The sequence below is a fragment of the Orycteropus afer genome, unplaced genomic scaffold (assembly GCF_000298275.1).
Source record: "Orycteropus afer afer isolate SDZICR_OR568_19922 unplaced genomic scaffold, OryAfe1.0 scaffold00974, whole genome shotgun sequence".
Lineage (NCBI taxonomy): Eukaryota > Metazoa > Chordata > Mammalia > Tubulidentata > Orycteropodidae > Orycteropus > Orycteropus afer.
The window spans coordinates 277,517-294,053 of record NW_006922561.1 but is presented as its reverse complement, the minus strand read 5'-3'; the positions used below and the strand labels follow the sequence as shown (position 1 = coordinate 294,053).

Here is a 16,537-nt window from a genome sequence, read left to right as displayed (position 1 = left end):
AAGTGGGAAGAAAGTTGTTACATTGTGGGGAATTGCAGTGAATGTCATGAGACAAAATGTACATGAACTGCTGTATGGAAATTGAATCCGCTCTATAAACTTTCACCCAAATCACAATATATTTTTTTTTTTTTAAAGTAGCTGTTGAACCAGTGCATTAATATGAATGGGTGTGCAAATCAGTATACTCTTTCTGAAAAGTAATTTGAAATAAATAAGTAATTAAAAGTTCCTATCTCTGAAAAAAATTATTTCTGGGAATTTATTCTTAGAAAATTATTCAAAGATGCAGACTTACATATAAGCATATTCATCACAAGGTTTGTATAACAGCAAAAAAGCCAGACTCAATCTGCATGCCCAACAGCAGAATCTCTAGTAACACACACCAATATACTTACACAAATACTCAACACTCACACCCATCCCTACTAAAATATTCAAGTGAGGAGATGGATTCACTATTTTATCCTGTACCACCAAAAAGTTAAGAAAAAACATTTGATTTCCAGACTTGTGCCCATGTGCAATAATAGATGATTAAATGATTATTAATCCTGTAACAGTCATCATCATCCTTCTCACAACTTCATCTAACTGACAATAAATATGCAGATATGGTCCCTACCTTCTTTTTTCAGCCTCATCTCCTACTCATTTCCATTCTTACTTACCAACAGTACTACAGAAACTTTGAAGTCTAAGGTGCATCTAACCCAAGCCATGGCATTTTCAATCACCTCATATGCATGTGAGGAGCTCTGGTGGCATAGTGCCTAAGGCATTTGACTGCTAACCAGAAGGCTGGCGGTTCAAACCCACCAGCCACTCCTCAGAAGGAAGACTGGGCTATCTACTTCTGTAGTGATATAGCCTCAGAAACCCAGGGAGGGGTCAGTATGAATTGGATCTGACTTGACGGCAGTGAGTTTGGTTTTTTTGTTTTGGTGTTATTTGAGGATACATGCAAAGAGTTGAAAACAATGATTGTCACATTAGTGCTGCAACTGCTATTATTACTGATGTTGTTAAGCACATAGCACATACAACATTCTGTGCATTAGCAATAAAGATAAGGGTTGCATTCCTTGAGGAGCCCTGTTACTGTTACTGAAGACTACTACACAACCTGTTCTATGGACTGACTGCATGGAATCATAGCCAGACTCCCACTCTTATGCAAGTTTCTAACTAGAAACTTAAGCTTCCTATTTTGTAAAATAAGAATAATAGTGGCAATCCCCCAGATCTGTTGTGAATATTAAATGAGATCATGAACATAAAGCATTCAGTACAATGCCTGGCACATAAGTATGCAAATGTCAGCAGTAATCATTAACAACTCCCTGGGTGGTTAAGTGCTCAACTACTAGCCAAAGGCTGATGGTTTAAACCCACCCAGAGATGCCTTAGAAGACAGGCCTGGAAATCTGCTTCTGAAAGGTCAAAGACTTGAAAACCCTATGGAACAGTTTTACTCTGTGCACATGAGGTTGTCCTAAGTTGGAACTGACTCAAAAACAAGAACATAGCAACGAGAGTTCTGCAATCATAAGCTTTTACAAATTTAAAAAATGAAAAATACTTAAAGCTCTGTTACATTAAAAAAAATTCTCTCCTCTTCAGAGAAGTCTTATCTCAAGGTCATGTCAGGAGTGTACCTTAATGCTACGAAGTCTTTCCTGAGCACCGCCCCCGCCACCACCACCCCCCACCCCCACCCCCGTGCCAGTCAGATGTTCCACAGTACCCTGTAGTGGGGTAACTAGGGGGATGTTGGAAATGCAGACCACACCGGGTGACACTAAGTGGGTGTGGTGCAGTGAATTACTTAATATGGCCCTTCTCCAGAGTCTTTGTAACTCCCACCAAATGACTGGGTTGTTGTTGTTGTTGTTGTTATGTGCCGTCGAGTCGAGTCAAACCCGACTCATGGCGACCCCTCCTTGGGTTTCCGAGGCAGTATCACTACGGAAGTAGGATTGCCCAACCTTCCTTACGAGGAGTGGCTGGTGGAACTATGCAAAGGTGACATGCTCGTGGCACACCAAGAGGTTTGGATAGCTGGTAATAATGTAAGTAAGGGGCATGCAAATTAAGTGTACGGAATGTGGGTATTGGTCACTCTAGGCTTAAAATAAGCCATCTCAGAGGTGGAAAGAAGGGATCTGCGGTATAGTTAATTAGTGTGGCTTTTCTAGCCATAAGTCTTTGTAAACTCTGTGGTGGAATTTGCTGTGAGCAACTGAGGAGCTCCTGATTGTAAAAGTTATCCACCTGGGGTATTTCTGTTGGGCACAACACAAACCAATGTTCTGGGAGGTTCCTGCTCTCTCTCAGGTGCTTAGAATTCTGATGTTATGATTGGTTTGTTTGGTCACTCTGCCAGGCTCAAAAGGAGACCTCCTAGAGGGAGAAGAAGTCTCTCTCCAACTGCTGGTTGAGGAAGATGTGCTGCTGAATGAGACACATGCTCCTGGGAAAGAGATGCAAGAGACACGCATTGCTGAGTGAGACACCGAGGGACACTCACTGTTGGGAGAGACTGTGAGAGACTGTTAGGAGAGAGACTGTGGGCTGGGAGAGAGACTGAGCATTTTTCCTGAACTTGAATTGTAGCCTGGTGTTTCCCTAATAAACCCCGTAATCTGTGAGTTCTGTGTGGCCACTGCAGTGAATTATCAAACCCAGGAGAGAGGTGGTGGGTGTTTTGGGAGAACGGTTGGTGAAAGGGCTAGAGGGAGGCAGCATGTCTGGCCTTGTAGTAATAGGCCTTGGGTTACTGATAGTGATTCTGTCTTCTCTTGTGGGGTTAGAGGAGATCAGGAGATGTGCCCCCCTTGCCCTTTTAGCAGGATCTCACTACCATCAAGACAGGGAAGAGCTGGGAGTGGAATGTGTCCTTGTACCCGAGATCCCTGCACTGAGACAACGGCAAAGAGATGGCAGAGACAGTGGCAGAACCAAGAGACTGACATGAGACGAGAAAAGGGCTTGTGGGCCCAAAGAGGAAGAAAGCTAAGTGCGTGCCTTTAGGCAGGAGCTGGGAGAGTGAGGTGAACCTACTGGCAGAGCTAAAAGAGTTTAACATTTGCTGGAGAGGGGCAGCCACAAAGCCAAATGGCCAAAGGACAGAGAGGTGTGCCTATGGTCATGGCTGAGAGGAGGCTACCCTGATCAAAGAATTGTATCTTCAATGTTCCTGAACCTGAATTGTAACCTGTTACTTCTATAATAAACCTATAATCTTGAGTATTGTCTATGAGTTCTGATTGGCCACAGCAACAAATTTATTAAACCAAGGAGAGAAGTAGAGTGTGTCGTGAGAGGGATGGGTGGTGTCAGAATTGGTAAAAAGTTTGGATGGTGGTGGCACGTCTCACTTCTGCCTCACGGGAATCAGCCTTGGGATGATGTTACTGATGGTGATTCTCTCTCTTCCTCACCAAGTTAGAGGACAACACCCCCACACCCTTTTAGCATTATTCATATAATTTAAGAAATACTACATTTAAGCAACATGTTGTTGCTATTGTTGTTATGTGCTGTCGAGTTGGATCTGACTCACAGTGATGCCTCCTTGGGTTTCCGATGCAGTATCACTACAGAAATAGACTGTCCAACCTTCCTTCGGAGGAGTGGCTGGTGGGTTTGAACCACCAGCCTTCTGGTTAGCAGTCTTAGGCTCTACGCTACCAGAGTTCCTTTAAGCAACATACAACATACAAGTATATTTGTTACATATTAATCTATGACTGAAATTTATAGTAAACATTACTAAGGATTCTGAGGGTATAATGTGGTAGTTAAGTTTATGTGTCAATTTAGCTGGGTCTGTTTGAGTGGCTGGGCAGCTGGATGTAGTATTCCCCATGATGAGACTAGCAATCAACTCCATGGTGGGATCTACTATGAGCAGCTGAACAGCTGCCTTAGGGCTGTGGTCTGCTTCCAGTATATAGGAGAAGGCTTGGAGAATGGTCTCTAGCTTATGGCATGCTTGAACCCCACAAAGATGAAGATGTGGTATAGGAAGCCCCACAGATACATTTTTGTCATCTGATTACATGACATAAGATGCTTACATAAAAGATGCATTAACCAAAAACCAAACCCACTGCCAACAAGTCAATTTTGACTCACAGCAATTTCCATAGGATTTCCAAGGCTATGAATCTTTAAGGAAGCAGACTGCCTAGTCTTTCTCCTGTGGAATGGCTGGTGGCTTCAAACTGCTGACTTTTTGGTTAGCAGCCCAATGCCTTAACCACAGTGCCACCAAAAAACTCAAAACTCACTACTGTCCACCAGAGCTCCTTAAAAGATACACTAAAAAAAAAAAAAAATCTCACTACCATCAAGTCAATTCCAACTCACAGTGACCCCTACTGGGTTTCCAAGGCAGTAAAACTTTATGGAAGTAGATTGCTCCATCTTCCTTCCGTGGTGTGGCTGGTACGTTTGAACCGCCAACCTTCTGGTTAGCAGTCAAATGCCTTAGGCACTGCGTCACTAGAGCTCCTTAAAAAAAGATGTATTAGAGGAGTGCTAATACTAAAATTAGGAGCTCTGGTAGCATAGAGGCTAAGACACTTGCCTGCTAACCAGATGGCTGGCGGTTCAAACCCACCAGCCACTCCTTGGAAGGAAGGTTGGGCAATCCTACTTCCATAGTGATACTGCCTCGGAAACCCAAGGAGGGGTCGCTATGAGTCGGGTTTGACTCGACGGCACATAGCAACAACAACAAAATACTAAAATTATCTATCAGGGGTTACTGGTCCTGCAGAACACAAGCCAAAGTCCCATAAGATTATCTGTAGAGTGGGGGAAAGTAGCAGATTCAAACAGTAGTACTGCCGTGATTTTACCCAAGCGCTCAATTCTATGGAGCTGGATTGTCCATTATTTGGACACAAGGACAGCAGTTAGAGGGCCTGGCCCAACAACAAGGGACTTACTTGAAGTCTCTCAAAGTCAAACACAGAACTGTCAGTAAAGTAGCTATGTTATTTACCATCACTACTTCGAAAGTAAAACAGTAACAAGAATGAAATTAAGATTTACAGGCCTGTCGTCAGTCTCCTTAGTCACTTCCCTTCCTGGAACAGAAGTCTTACATACAAAGGCAAATGAAGGAAGGCAGCCCTGAGGGAAAACAAGGACTGTGTGTCATCGTGGAATCAAAAGATATGACATGAGAGCTTTGGTAATATTTGTTTAGATTAATATTAGTGTATTTTCCTAGATTTTCTTATTTTAAATGAGATTCTTTGATATCCAGCCCTGTCCTTTGGGCCATTTCCTAAATGTTACTACTTCCTATTGGTGGAAAACTTTTACATTCAGGATCTTCATTTTATCTTCACACAGACATAAAGCAAGTCTCTAACGGCTTTACCATTAGGTAACTGCAGTTGGGAAACATTCCCCATGCTCAAAGCAAACCACCCTGTGTCACATGTCATCAGATCCTTGACCAAATCATCCTCCGTAAGTCTTTCAAAGAAACTGACCAATTTAGATCCCCAAGGTACTGTGCTTTCCTTTCCAAAAAACAAAAGAAAAAAACCCCGTGTACTCTTATTCTGCACACATACACTCTTTCTCAGAATGCCTTAGTACTCAAAACATACACATTTCAATGTTTTTGTACTGATAGACCAAGAGTTAAGAAAAGGTCTCACTTATTCCATTGAGCTAAACAAAAGAAATTTGTTGGAGCTAAATACTACTGATTATTCTGACTGATTATTCTTCATGCCAATTCTCTGCCTTACTAAAAAAAAAAAAAAAGGGGGGAGGGCTGACCCAACATAATTCACATATTGAATTATGAGTATCATAATCACCCTTTCGAGGGCTTTAAAACAAAAACAATGCCAATCCATTAAAGCAACCTGGGGACTTGTGTTTCCTATGTGAATGAAAAAGCCTTTAGAGAACATCTTTCACATAAATGACACTAAACTATATTTTATTATCACCAGAGGTCAGTGCCAGCCAGTGATAACAAATTTTAAATTAGGGCTCAGAAGAACCTATCAGCCCCAATAACTCCTTAAGCAGGCTCTGTACCTTCTCCCTTCTTCTATTTTCCTTCCTTCTCCATTCCCAAAAAAGCCCAAAAATCATGCTTGGCCAGGAATAAGATACTCTCACAGCCTCTCTAAAAAACAATGAAATGGTCACATGAAACTGTGCATGCCTGTTGGTCCTTCCTTGCTCTAGTCTAAAAGATTAACTTTAATCCAACTGAAAGAAGAAAAAAAAAAAGATTAAGAAATGTTCTTTTCTTTATGTAGCTAAATATCAACATAATCCTGATTATGATATTTATTCAGTTAACATTCACAAAATTGGAGCTGAGCGTTACCCATGTCATCACTCATAAATTCACTTCTTCACCTAATTCAATAAAATACGGACTCAATGGGCATTTCAAAAGAGAACAAATATCCATGTGCTCACTTACAGTGTTACTGTGAAATATTCAATACAGTAGGTAAGAGTGAGTGAATAAAACACGATAGTATAAAATTTCAATGACATTCTCTAAGTATGTCCCTCATCTAGTATTTGTGAACTAAATATTTTTATCTAAAAGCTGATAATCTGAACTGAAAGGCATTTGTGGTCAATTTTCTGGGGGCCAAAGTAGTAAAGAAAATGACTACCCACTGCCATTGAGTAGATTCCAACTCACAGCAACCCCCACTGGGTTTCTGAGGCGGTTAAATCTTTACGGAAGTAGATTGCTCAGTCTTGCTTCCGAGGAGCAGTTGGTGGGTTTGAACCACCAACCCTCTGGTGAGCAGTCAGACACCTTTAGGCACTGTGCTACCAGAGCTTCAAGAAAATGACTGAAGATCAGAAAATTAAATACACTAAAACAGGGCTGGCAAATTTTTTCTGTAGATGACAGATATCATAGTAAGTATTTTAGGTTTTGCAGGTCATACCATCTACTATCTCTATTGCAACTACTCAGCGTTACTACTGTAGCACAACAGCAGACAGAGATAATATGTAAACAAGTGTGACTGTGTTCCAATAAAACTTTATTTACAAAAAGAGGAGTTGACCCTAGTAGTTTGCTGACTTCCGTACAAAAATACAGATCCTCTCGTTATCACAATGTTTATGTGTATACTGCAAAGCAGTGATCAAGATCAATATGAAAAAATCACGCTAAGTAACTGTTCTCCCACAATAATTTTGTTTTCTAGTTGGAAGAAAAAATATCGCCTGCATTTCAAAAACAAAAACATTAAAAAAAACATATTCACTAAAGAAAATTTTATTTTGAAATGAAAATTGATCTGTATTTAATCTCTAAAACCTCAGAGAAAGTCTATGTGTATGTGGCTGTAGGGAGGGAACAAAGGCAGTAGGGGGAATAAATGTTTACCCATGATTTATGGATTCATACAACTGCATAAGCTGGTAAGGTTCAAAGCATAGGACATATTTATGCCATCAAGAAGCTCATGACATAACTAAAGAGAAAACTCTATTTTAAGGCTCTGCATTCCCAAACATTTAACATTGAGGGCATATGGCATATTTTTAAAAGATATTCTAAAACTAGATTTCAAAATGAAGACTTAGACTTTTATGAACAGAAAGAAAAAAGGCTTCACCAGTCATATAACACCCAGAATTCTATTTTCTATTTCTATTCTTTTTCCCACATCAATATTGCATTCCCACAAGTAACTATGGCTCACTGCAAGGGCATAGCTACCGAAAAGAATTTATTAGAACCTTGTTGGGGATGGGGAAGAGCAGTATTGAACTGGAAAAATCCCGAGGTGATTCTGCTCCCTCTACCCCTTTCTTCCCTACTTTCCAATTCCCACTTCAAGAAGCCCTGTGACAGATCATGATCTTCTCTCAAAATATAAAAAGGCAGATTTCTCCACTGGCAAAGCAGAAGCTTGAATCTTAAAATGTCCTGTAAGTAACAAATCTGTGTGCCTTACTTATAGGGAACTCTATTATCAAAAGGGTAAGTCTGTGTAGGAAAAAAACAAAAAATTCCCAGTTCTATGAACAAGAATTAATCAGTGAGAAAACCACACCTTTATCCCCAGGTCCACCATTAATTAAGGAGCTCTCATGGTAGTGTAGTGCCTAAGGCACTTGACTGCTAATCAAAAGGCTGGCGGTTCAAACCCACCAGCCACTCCTGGGAAGGAAGATGGGGCAATCTACTTGCGTAGAGATACCGCCTCGGAAACCCAAGGAGGGGTTGCTATGAGTTGGGTCCAACTCGACAGCACATAACAACAACAACATGGTGTAGCGCCCAAGGCATCTGACTGCTAACCAGAAGGCTGGAGGTTCAAACCCACCAGCTGCTCCTCGGGAGGAAGACTGGGCAACCTACTTTCATTGAGACACCACCTCGGAAACCCAAGGCGGGGTTGCTATGAGTCAAATGGACCTGACGGCAGTCAGTTTGGTTTTGGTGTTTATCATTAATTTCTCTGAGGTTTTAGAGATTGTATAGTGATATGTAAGTGTCATGCTTAGTAGGGTGGAGGGTCGACGAAAGAGAGGGAGGCCTTCAACGAGATGGATTGACACGGTGGCTGCGATGATGGGCTTAAGTATAGCAGGGATTGTGGGGCTGGCCCGGGATCGGGCAGTGTTTGTTCTGCTGTGCATGGGGTCGCTATGAGTCGGAAACGACTTGACAGCACTTAACAACAACAACAAATGTAAGTGAGGTCACATCAATTAGGAACAATTCCTAAACAAAAATTGTAAGTTTTGTAAGTTTTTAAGGGAGAAAAATACATAATGCTAATTTTTTTTAATTATAATTTTATGCCTACTCCAAAATATTTTAAAACTCTGGCAGAATTTATATCTAGTTCTTTCTTTAAACAACATATCTATTCAGAACTCTCTTGTTACTGTTTTTCAGTGGAAAGTAATATTAATTCTACTACTTAAAAAGAGAGAAATTAACCATAATTCATTCACCAGTGCCAAGGAAACCAGACAGCAAAAAAAGCAGACCCTAAAAAAACATTTATACTGTAACTGGCAACCATTACAGGCAACAGAAATTTTAACTTCAACATAAAAAAATGAAAGACTCCTCAAGGTGAATGATAAGGCAAGCTTTTACTTTTTTAGCTTATTTTCTAAACTTGTTCACAATGAGCATGTAATTTGTAAGTTTGAAAAATCTGAGACCTGATGAAAGATAATTTCCATACATAGGAATGAAAGCACTCCTAACTGAGAACTATATTTAAGATTTTCTCATTATAAAAAAGCGTAAGAAGGATTCCATTACCTTAAGTAGTTATAATCGGTACATAAATGAGTTAAGTGTGGCTGTATTACAACAAAACTTTACAAATACAAGTAATGGGCCGGCCTTCAGACAATAGTTTCTCAAACTCCTCCTCTAAACAGCTTTATTATTATATGGTCTAAGATTGAGAGACACTGAAGAGATACACTATCTACATACATATATTCCACCCTATCCAGTCTTTTCTACCTGGACTCAAAAGTGCTCATAGCAGCTTGAGGGCAAAAGAGCTGGGAGAAAAAGGAGGAAAGGTCACTATGTCAACAGGACCCACTCCACAGATGATTACTTCATTTAGATCATCTATTCACCAAACATTTGCTCTGGAAATAAAGTCCTACATCTGTCCTCTGGCCTCAAAGAATGTATGGTCTAGTACCAAACCAAAAACAAACAAAAAAAAAACCAAACTCACTGCCGTGGAATCAATTTCAACTCATAAGGACCCCTCCTTGGGTTTCTGAGGCGGTATCTCTATGCAAGTAGATTGCCCAATCTACCTTCTGAGTGGTGCAGTACAGACGATAACATATACACACAAACACCTACCAATTAGGCCACCTCCACGCCACGTGATGGCACAAATAACACCTAACATTTGCAAAGCGCTTCATGACTTAATGTGTTCCCATATGTATTTTCTTAATAAAGCCTCATTATAACTTGTGAGGTACATGAAGTATGTGGTTTGTTCTCATTTTACACAAAGCAGCAGATCTAGGATTCCAACCCAGTTCTGACACTACTGCACCACACCTCCTCAGGGCAGCTTTCTGTTAGGAGCCAGTGAAAGAGGTGGAGCCATGTGGAATGGGCCACAAAGAATGAGGAGGACTTTAATAGGTGACGAAACCATGGCATTCAAAGAACACAACAGTGACGGAAGTCCAGAAGTCCAGCAAGCAAATACAACAAGTCTAAAGATAATGCTGATTCGGCCTGCCTAAAGCACACAGAAAATAAGACTATAAAGATAAGTTGGAAGATGGAAGAGAACTAAGTACCAGACTGCCTACGACTCCACCAAAAAAAAAAAACAAACCCACTGCCTTTGAGTCAACTCCGACTCATAGTGACCCCACAGGACACAGCAGAATTGCCCCATAGGGTTTCCAAGGCTGTAAATCTTTATGGAAGCCTCATCTTTCCCCACACGGAGCAGCTGTTGGGTTTGAACCACTGACCTTCAGTTAACAGCCGATTGCCTTTATACTAGGCTACCAGAGTTCCTCCATGACCCTACAGGCAATGGGAAATTAAATGGTTTGGGAAGAAGTAGGAAGAAAAAAACATAAATGAATCTTTTACTATATGTTTGGTACTTTGCAAAACAGCTGTATCATCTCAAGAGGGTTACTTATGAGGTAGGACTGCAGGGAGATCAGACTTGAGGGAATCCTCTGCAGGGCTGGAAAGACTGAGTCTAAACTAAGGGAAAGAGTCTAAGAGAAAGGTAAGCAGTAGAAGGCTATCACAGTGGCTTCAGCGTGACCACTTGAAATTAAACCAATGTCTGAAATTACCTTTAATTTTTTTAACATTTTATCTAAAACTTACCGAATCTTCTGGAGGCCTCTGAATTTTTCCCCAATCCACAGAAGGTCCCTTTTCTTGCAAAAATCTATGAAATAGCTTCCGAAATCCATCAAGGTCTTTTTTAGTATGCTATGAAAATAGAAATTATTGTTACAACCAGAACAAGCTTAATATTTAATAAAAACAGACACAAACTATACATTTAAAACGCCTCTAAAATAAAATTCTTAAACTATCAGAACAAGGGGTAGAGTCCTTTAAAATACACTCATTTAAAATTAAAGAATTATTACATCTTGTGTTTAGTTAAGGTTGGGTGATCACCATCATTTGCAATAAATGAGAGGGTAGACTGATGAAAACAAAAACACTGTGGAGTCCCTACCTCAACCTCATGCGATGGTGCGGTGGTGAGTATTTTTTCTAGTTCCTTCTTCACAGATAATTCTAGCTCTTGACGAATGACTTCTTGGAACTGAGAAGCGCCATCTTGAGACATTGCTTTACTAAGATCTTAAAACAAAAATATAAAACCACCAGCTGAGAAACTGGCCATTCAAACGTCTGGTAAATTACAACTGATTTATCAGTGGTGTGCCCAGGAAAAAAAAAAAAAAAGAAGAAGAAGAATTTAAAGCTCAATCCACCATCTTTCCCCAGTAGTCAGCAGTGTCAATTAGCTAGGATAGTGTACTCATATGGGCTCAGATTTGACCACTGGGTACATCTACATGCCTTACTAGTGTATCTAGGACACAAATCTTTTAGGGAGATGAAGAAGGTGGATATAAGAGGATTAATCTTCATTTGAGCATAGAGATGCATATCTGCTAATGTTTCTCATCGAAACTGGAGAAAAATTACAGCAATCTGTAATGTCATTTTATCACAGAATTCTATTCAAGTCTTAAGAGAACATGAAGGGGTTTGGCAATTTCACAGAAGCAAAAGACTCTTGCCTCCTCCTCTCCAGGACAAGAAGAATTTGAGGAATCCTTTCCATGTTAGAAGGGAAGCCACTCTAACTTCACAGCCTCCACTAAAGAACTCTTTGAGATATATTGGCAATTTCAACAGTGTCTCTACTGTTCTAAAAATGTTCATTTCAAAAGAAGAAGGGCACCTACCACCACCCAAGACTATGACCCTTAGTCACCCTTCAGACCTGGAAGTGAACTTACTTCCCCACCCTCACTCCCTACCCCCTAACACCCCCATCTCTTGTGTCTCAATTTTCAGCTGCATAATCAACAGGCATATAAGTTGAACAATAACACCAGGGAGGTACACACTCCTTAGAACAATCAGCCATTTGAGATCAAAAGGGCAGCATTTGTCCAAGGACAAAATTCAGAAGGCAGGAAGGGATAGGAAAGGAGAAGGAATGTAAACAGGAAATACAGGGAGAAGTGGATGAAAGCCTGTTACATTAAGGGGATTGTAATCAATGATATGAAATAAAATGTGTACTAAATGTTTAATGGAAAACTGATTGTCCGTAAACCTTCACTCAAATTACAATAAAACGTAAAAACAAACAAAACAAAACAAAAAAAACTCGTAATGCTGAAGGCAGAAATGTTTTACTAATTAAGCTAAAAGGAAAAAAGGAGAGAGGTGAACTGCTGTACGGAAAGTGTATTTGCTCTATAAATTTTCACCCAAATTACAATAAAAAGAAAAGAAAAAAAAAAAAAAAAAAGGAGAGAGGCACAGGGTTGACACTCCCTTTCTGGTCCTCAATTTCAGCCAACACTTTTCACTGCTTATCTGTATCAGACAAGGCTATCAGGGCTTTTGGTATAGCCGGGCACATCTGTGACAGATGGGATTCACTAAAGGTGACAAAAATACCTGTTAGACAAAAACAAGCAAATAGAACAATACAGAAAAAGAAAACACACCAGGCCCAAATACCTTGGGAGAAAAATGCCAACACAGGCTAAGTACATACACTCTTTACCTTCTAGACAGTAATCATCTTGTCTAAAACCAAACCAAACCCATTGCCATCAAGTCAATTCAGACTCATAGTGACCCTATAAGGCAGAGTAGAACTGCTCCCTAGGGTTTCCAAGGCTGTCAATCTTTACAGAAGCAGATTGCTTCATCTTTCTCCCACGGAGCACCGGGTGGGTTCAAACCGCCAACCTTTTGGTTAACAGCAGAATGCCTTAACCACTGTACCACCAGAGCACCTCTTACCATCTTGTCTACTTCTCACAAAGTTAAAATACAATCACATTATTGCCTATTTCTGCCCATCCTTAGTACTCTAACTCAAATCTCTTTTCTATAAATGTATTTGTAAAGCTTATGTTTAAACATTTTATTTGCTAACTAGGGATTTCTACAAATGCTGGTTATTTTAGGAGAATCATAGTTCAATAAGGCCAAAAACTCTGCCCCTTATATACTCTTAAACACCTGAATTCTTTCATTCATCATCTAAGCAGGAGAAGAAAACATTTAAATAGGAAGAATTAAACAAGCATAATCAATACTGTTTCTAAGATACTTCTGAGAACAGAAATTAGTAAGTTACATAACTCCTGGGACAATTTATTTAATGTTGACAGCCACCCCCCCATCTAAAAATGTTAACAAATGAGATGATTAAAAAGCACTTCAAAAAATCTTTTTATACATATTTTCTAGCATATTAAAATGTAAAGGGAAAAACCCAAGGAAATTTGGTGAGAGTACAATACCTCAAACGTAAAATAGCCGTTTTCTGTGTTCTTTTTACAGGCATAAACCACTGCACAACTAAGTTTATAGACTCCAGTGGAGCAAGCAAAATGGCCCAAGACTGTGGTTCCTAAGTAACGCCTCTGTGCGCTAAGAAACCACACAGCACCTGTGTATTCCATAAATTACCTAAAGATATGTCTTGACTATTGTTGTTATGTGCCATCGAGTCGGACCCGACTCATAGCGACCCCTCCTTGGGTTGCCGAGGTGGTATCACTACGGAAGTAGATTGCCCAACCTTCCTTCTGAGGAGTGTCTGGTGGGTTTGAACCACCAGCCTTCTGGTTAGCAGTGCCTTAGGCACTATGCTACCAGAGCTCCTATGTCTTGACTAGTGAGCAGCAATTTGATTCTAACCTGTAAATAACCCATGCAACGGATGAGCACATTTGCATGAACTATGACAGGTAATAAAAAGTTACTGCAGAATATTTTAAACTAGAGTAAGTGACAACATCCATGCAAGTTTATCACTTTGCATACTGAGTTATAATTTAGTTTGTCACAGCTTATATCCCCTACCCTGTCAACCTATGTATGCCTGAGATCTTGCCCCCTCAATCTAAACCAATTCCCATATTAATGTTTGGGAAATAATCTGGGGAAAAAAATTTACTAAATATAGATCCTGTAAAGAACACATGAATTGTTTTGAGTCTCTGTCACATATCAATTAAAACAGATCAAGAAGTATACAATGCTTTTGAAAATAAGTTTTTATCATTGTTATTCTCAAAGTCATCTATAGACTTGCTGCTTTGTTGCCAAAGTTAGATCCCTGAAAGCAAGCATTCAAACAGTCACATTCCTAAAAAATAAAGTAATGGAAACATCTAACTTACTTACATTTTGGGCAAATGCCAAAATGAGATCAAAACTAAATGTGACTGCAAAAGTTTAAAAAATAACTATAGTAGCTGTTTGAAATTTGTCTAAATGAGCACAAGTCAAAAAGGCAAAAAGTCAAAAAAAAAAAAAAAACCTTTAGAAGATTCCTCTGCAGAACTACAGCCTATCATCCATTTACATGATTTAAAGTCTTAGTGGCTAAGGCACTTGACTGCTCACCAGAAGGCTGGCGGTTCAAACCCACCAGCCACTCCTCGGAAGGAAGGTTGGGCAATCCTACTTCCGTAGTGATACTGCCTCGGAAACCCAAGGAGGGGTCGCTATGAGTCGGGGCCGACTCGACGGCAAATAACAACAACAACAACAAAGTCAAAACACACAGAATCTCTCTCTCTATCCTCCCTATCAAGCCAAGCTAACACAGTCTGGCTAAAAGATCGTAACATCTAACACTACAAGTGATCTTTGCCAACTGTAGCTGGTCCAACCTTTAAAAGGTTAAGTTTAAAAGCCAGACACAGATTCAAACCCAAGTTGTGATGCTACACAAACTCCCTACTATACATTCCTGCCATTTGTTTGATATAACACCAAATACACACAATAAGCAATCTGTATTCCTTCTATTCCCTTTGTAGATATGAACAGCTTATATAAGAAAAGGACATACAGCAAGCCCATAGCCTCTTCCACCCTATTCCAGAGTTGTTTCTTTCCCCTTCCCCTAGGCAAAGTACTACTATCCAGTTCTGGTTTTGAATAAGGAAGGGATTTTATTTATTTATTTTATATTTTGACCATTTTATTGTGGTTTGGGTGAAAGTTTACAGAGCAAATTAGTTTCCCATTCAATAATTTACACACATCTTGTTCTGTGACATTAGTTGCAATCCCCTCAGTGTAACAACACTCTCCTCACTTCTTCCCTGGGTTCCCCGTTTCCATTCGTTCTTTCTTGCCCCTTCCTACCTTCTGAACTTTGTTTTTGGGAAAATGCTGCCCTTTTGGTCTTGTATAGTGACTGCTCTGAGGAGTCTGTTCTTCATAGCTATCGCTGCTCACTTATAAGACTGTCTATTGTTTGGCTGAAAGGTGATCCCTGGGGGTGGATTCAGTTCCAGGTTTGAAGGGGGAACAAAAGCCCATAGTCTTGGGGGTTCCATCAGTCTCTATTAGACCAGTAAGTATGCTTTTTTTTTTTTTAAACGATTTTTAATTTCATTCTACATTTTTCTCCCACTCTGGCTAGGATCTTCTATTGTGAAAGGAAGGGATTTTAAAGAATAAAGACTAAGAAATGGTAATTAAGCATGAAAGGTGGGTACAGATCAGAGGAGGCACAGAGCTGAAAACCACTTCCCTTTGCAGTGACCTCTTTGTTCATCTTGACTTTTCCAAGAAAAGCCTGGAATTTCTGGTAGGAAAAGAAGCACAGACCTTAGATGCTTTCTTGGATTGAACATTCTCCAGTTACACTTCTGGCAATGACAGCTGTGCTTCCAAGGGAAGATCAATTACAGAATCCCCTAAATAATACAAGATCTCTAACCTAAAACTTTCTGTCTCTCCCTACTTCCTATCAATAAAGTTGATCCTTCTCAACGTTAGACAGAGAGAGTGGGTTAGGAGTCAAATACTTCATCACCTCAGTCATAAATCAAAACATTTTTAGAGCTGGGAGGAAGCACTGCATCTACCCTCATTTTTTTTTTTCACAGATGAGGAAACTATCCCTTGAGGAAAACTGTTGAAAATAATTAAATAACTTGTGTAAGGTCACAGGGAGGACTCATTATAGACCTCAGAAGAAAATCCAGTTATAAACATAGTCTGCTCATTGTTTCTCCTCCTAATCCAGTTCTATTTCATCCTTGGTTAACAATCCCTAAATATCATTTTTCTCCAAAAGCATTTCTATCACAATTTCTTCTTATACCCAATGACAGAACAGACAGGAAAGTCCCCATCATATAAACTGGTCTTAACTAGAACTGTTTTGGTCAACTTGATTATAGTCTACTCGATTTGTAATAGAACAGGGAGTAACTTTTTTTTTTTTTTTTT

The 16,537-nt window shown here is 39.8% G+C and overlaps 1 protein-coding gene across 1 annotated transcript in view; it reads right to left on the bottom strand.

Annotated features, from left to right (window-relative positions):
• The window catches only part of UGP2 (UDP-glucose pyrophosphorylase 2), a 46,475-nt gene extending 35,100 nt beyond the window's left edge, over positions 1-11,375 (bottom strand). Inside the window, exons 1-2 of the mRNA XM_007958439.2 lie at positions 11,256-11,375; positions 10,892-10,999 (exon numbers count right to left, since the gene is read on the bottom strand). Of these exons, the coding sequence (XP_007956630.2) occupies positions 10,892-10,999; positions 11,256-11,369 (222 nt within the window). The 5' untranslated portion in view covers positions 11,370-11,375. The remainder of the gene's footprint in view (positions 1-10,891; positions 11,000-11,255) is intronic.
• Positions 11,376-16,537: the final 5,162 nt, after the last annotated feature.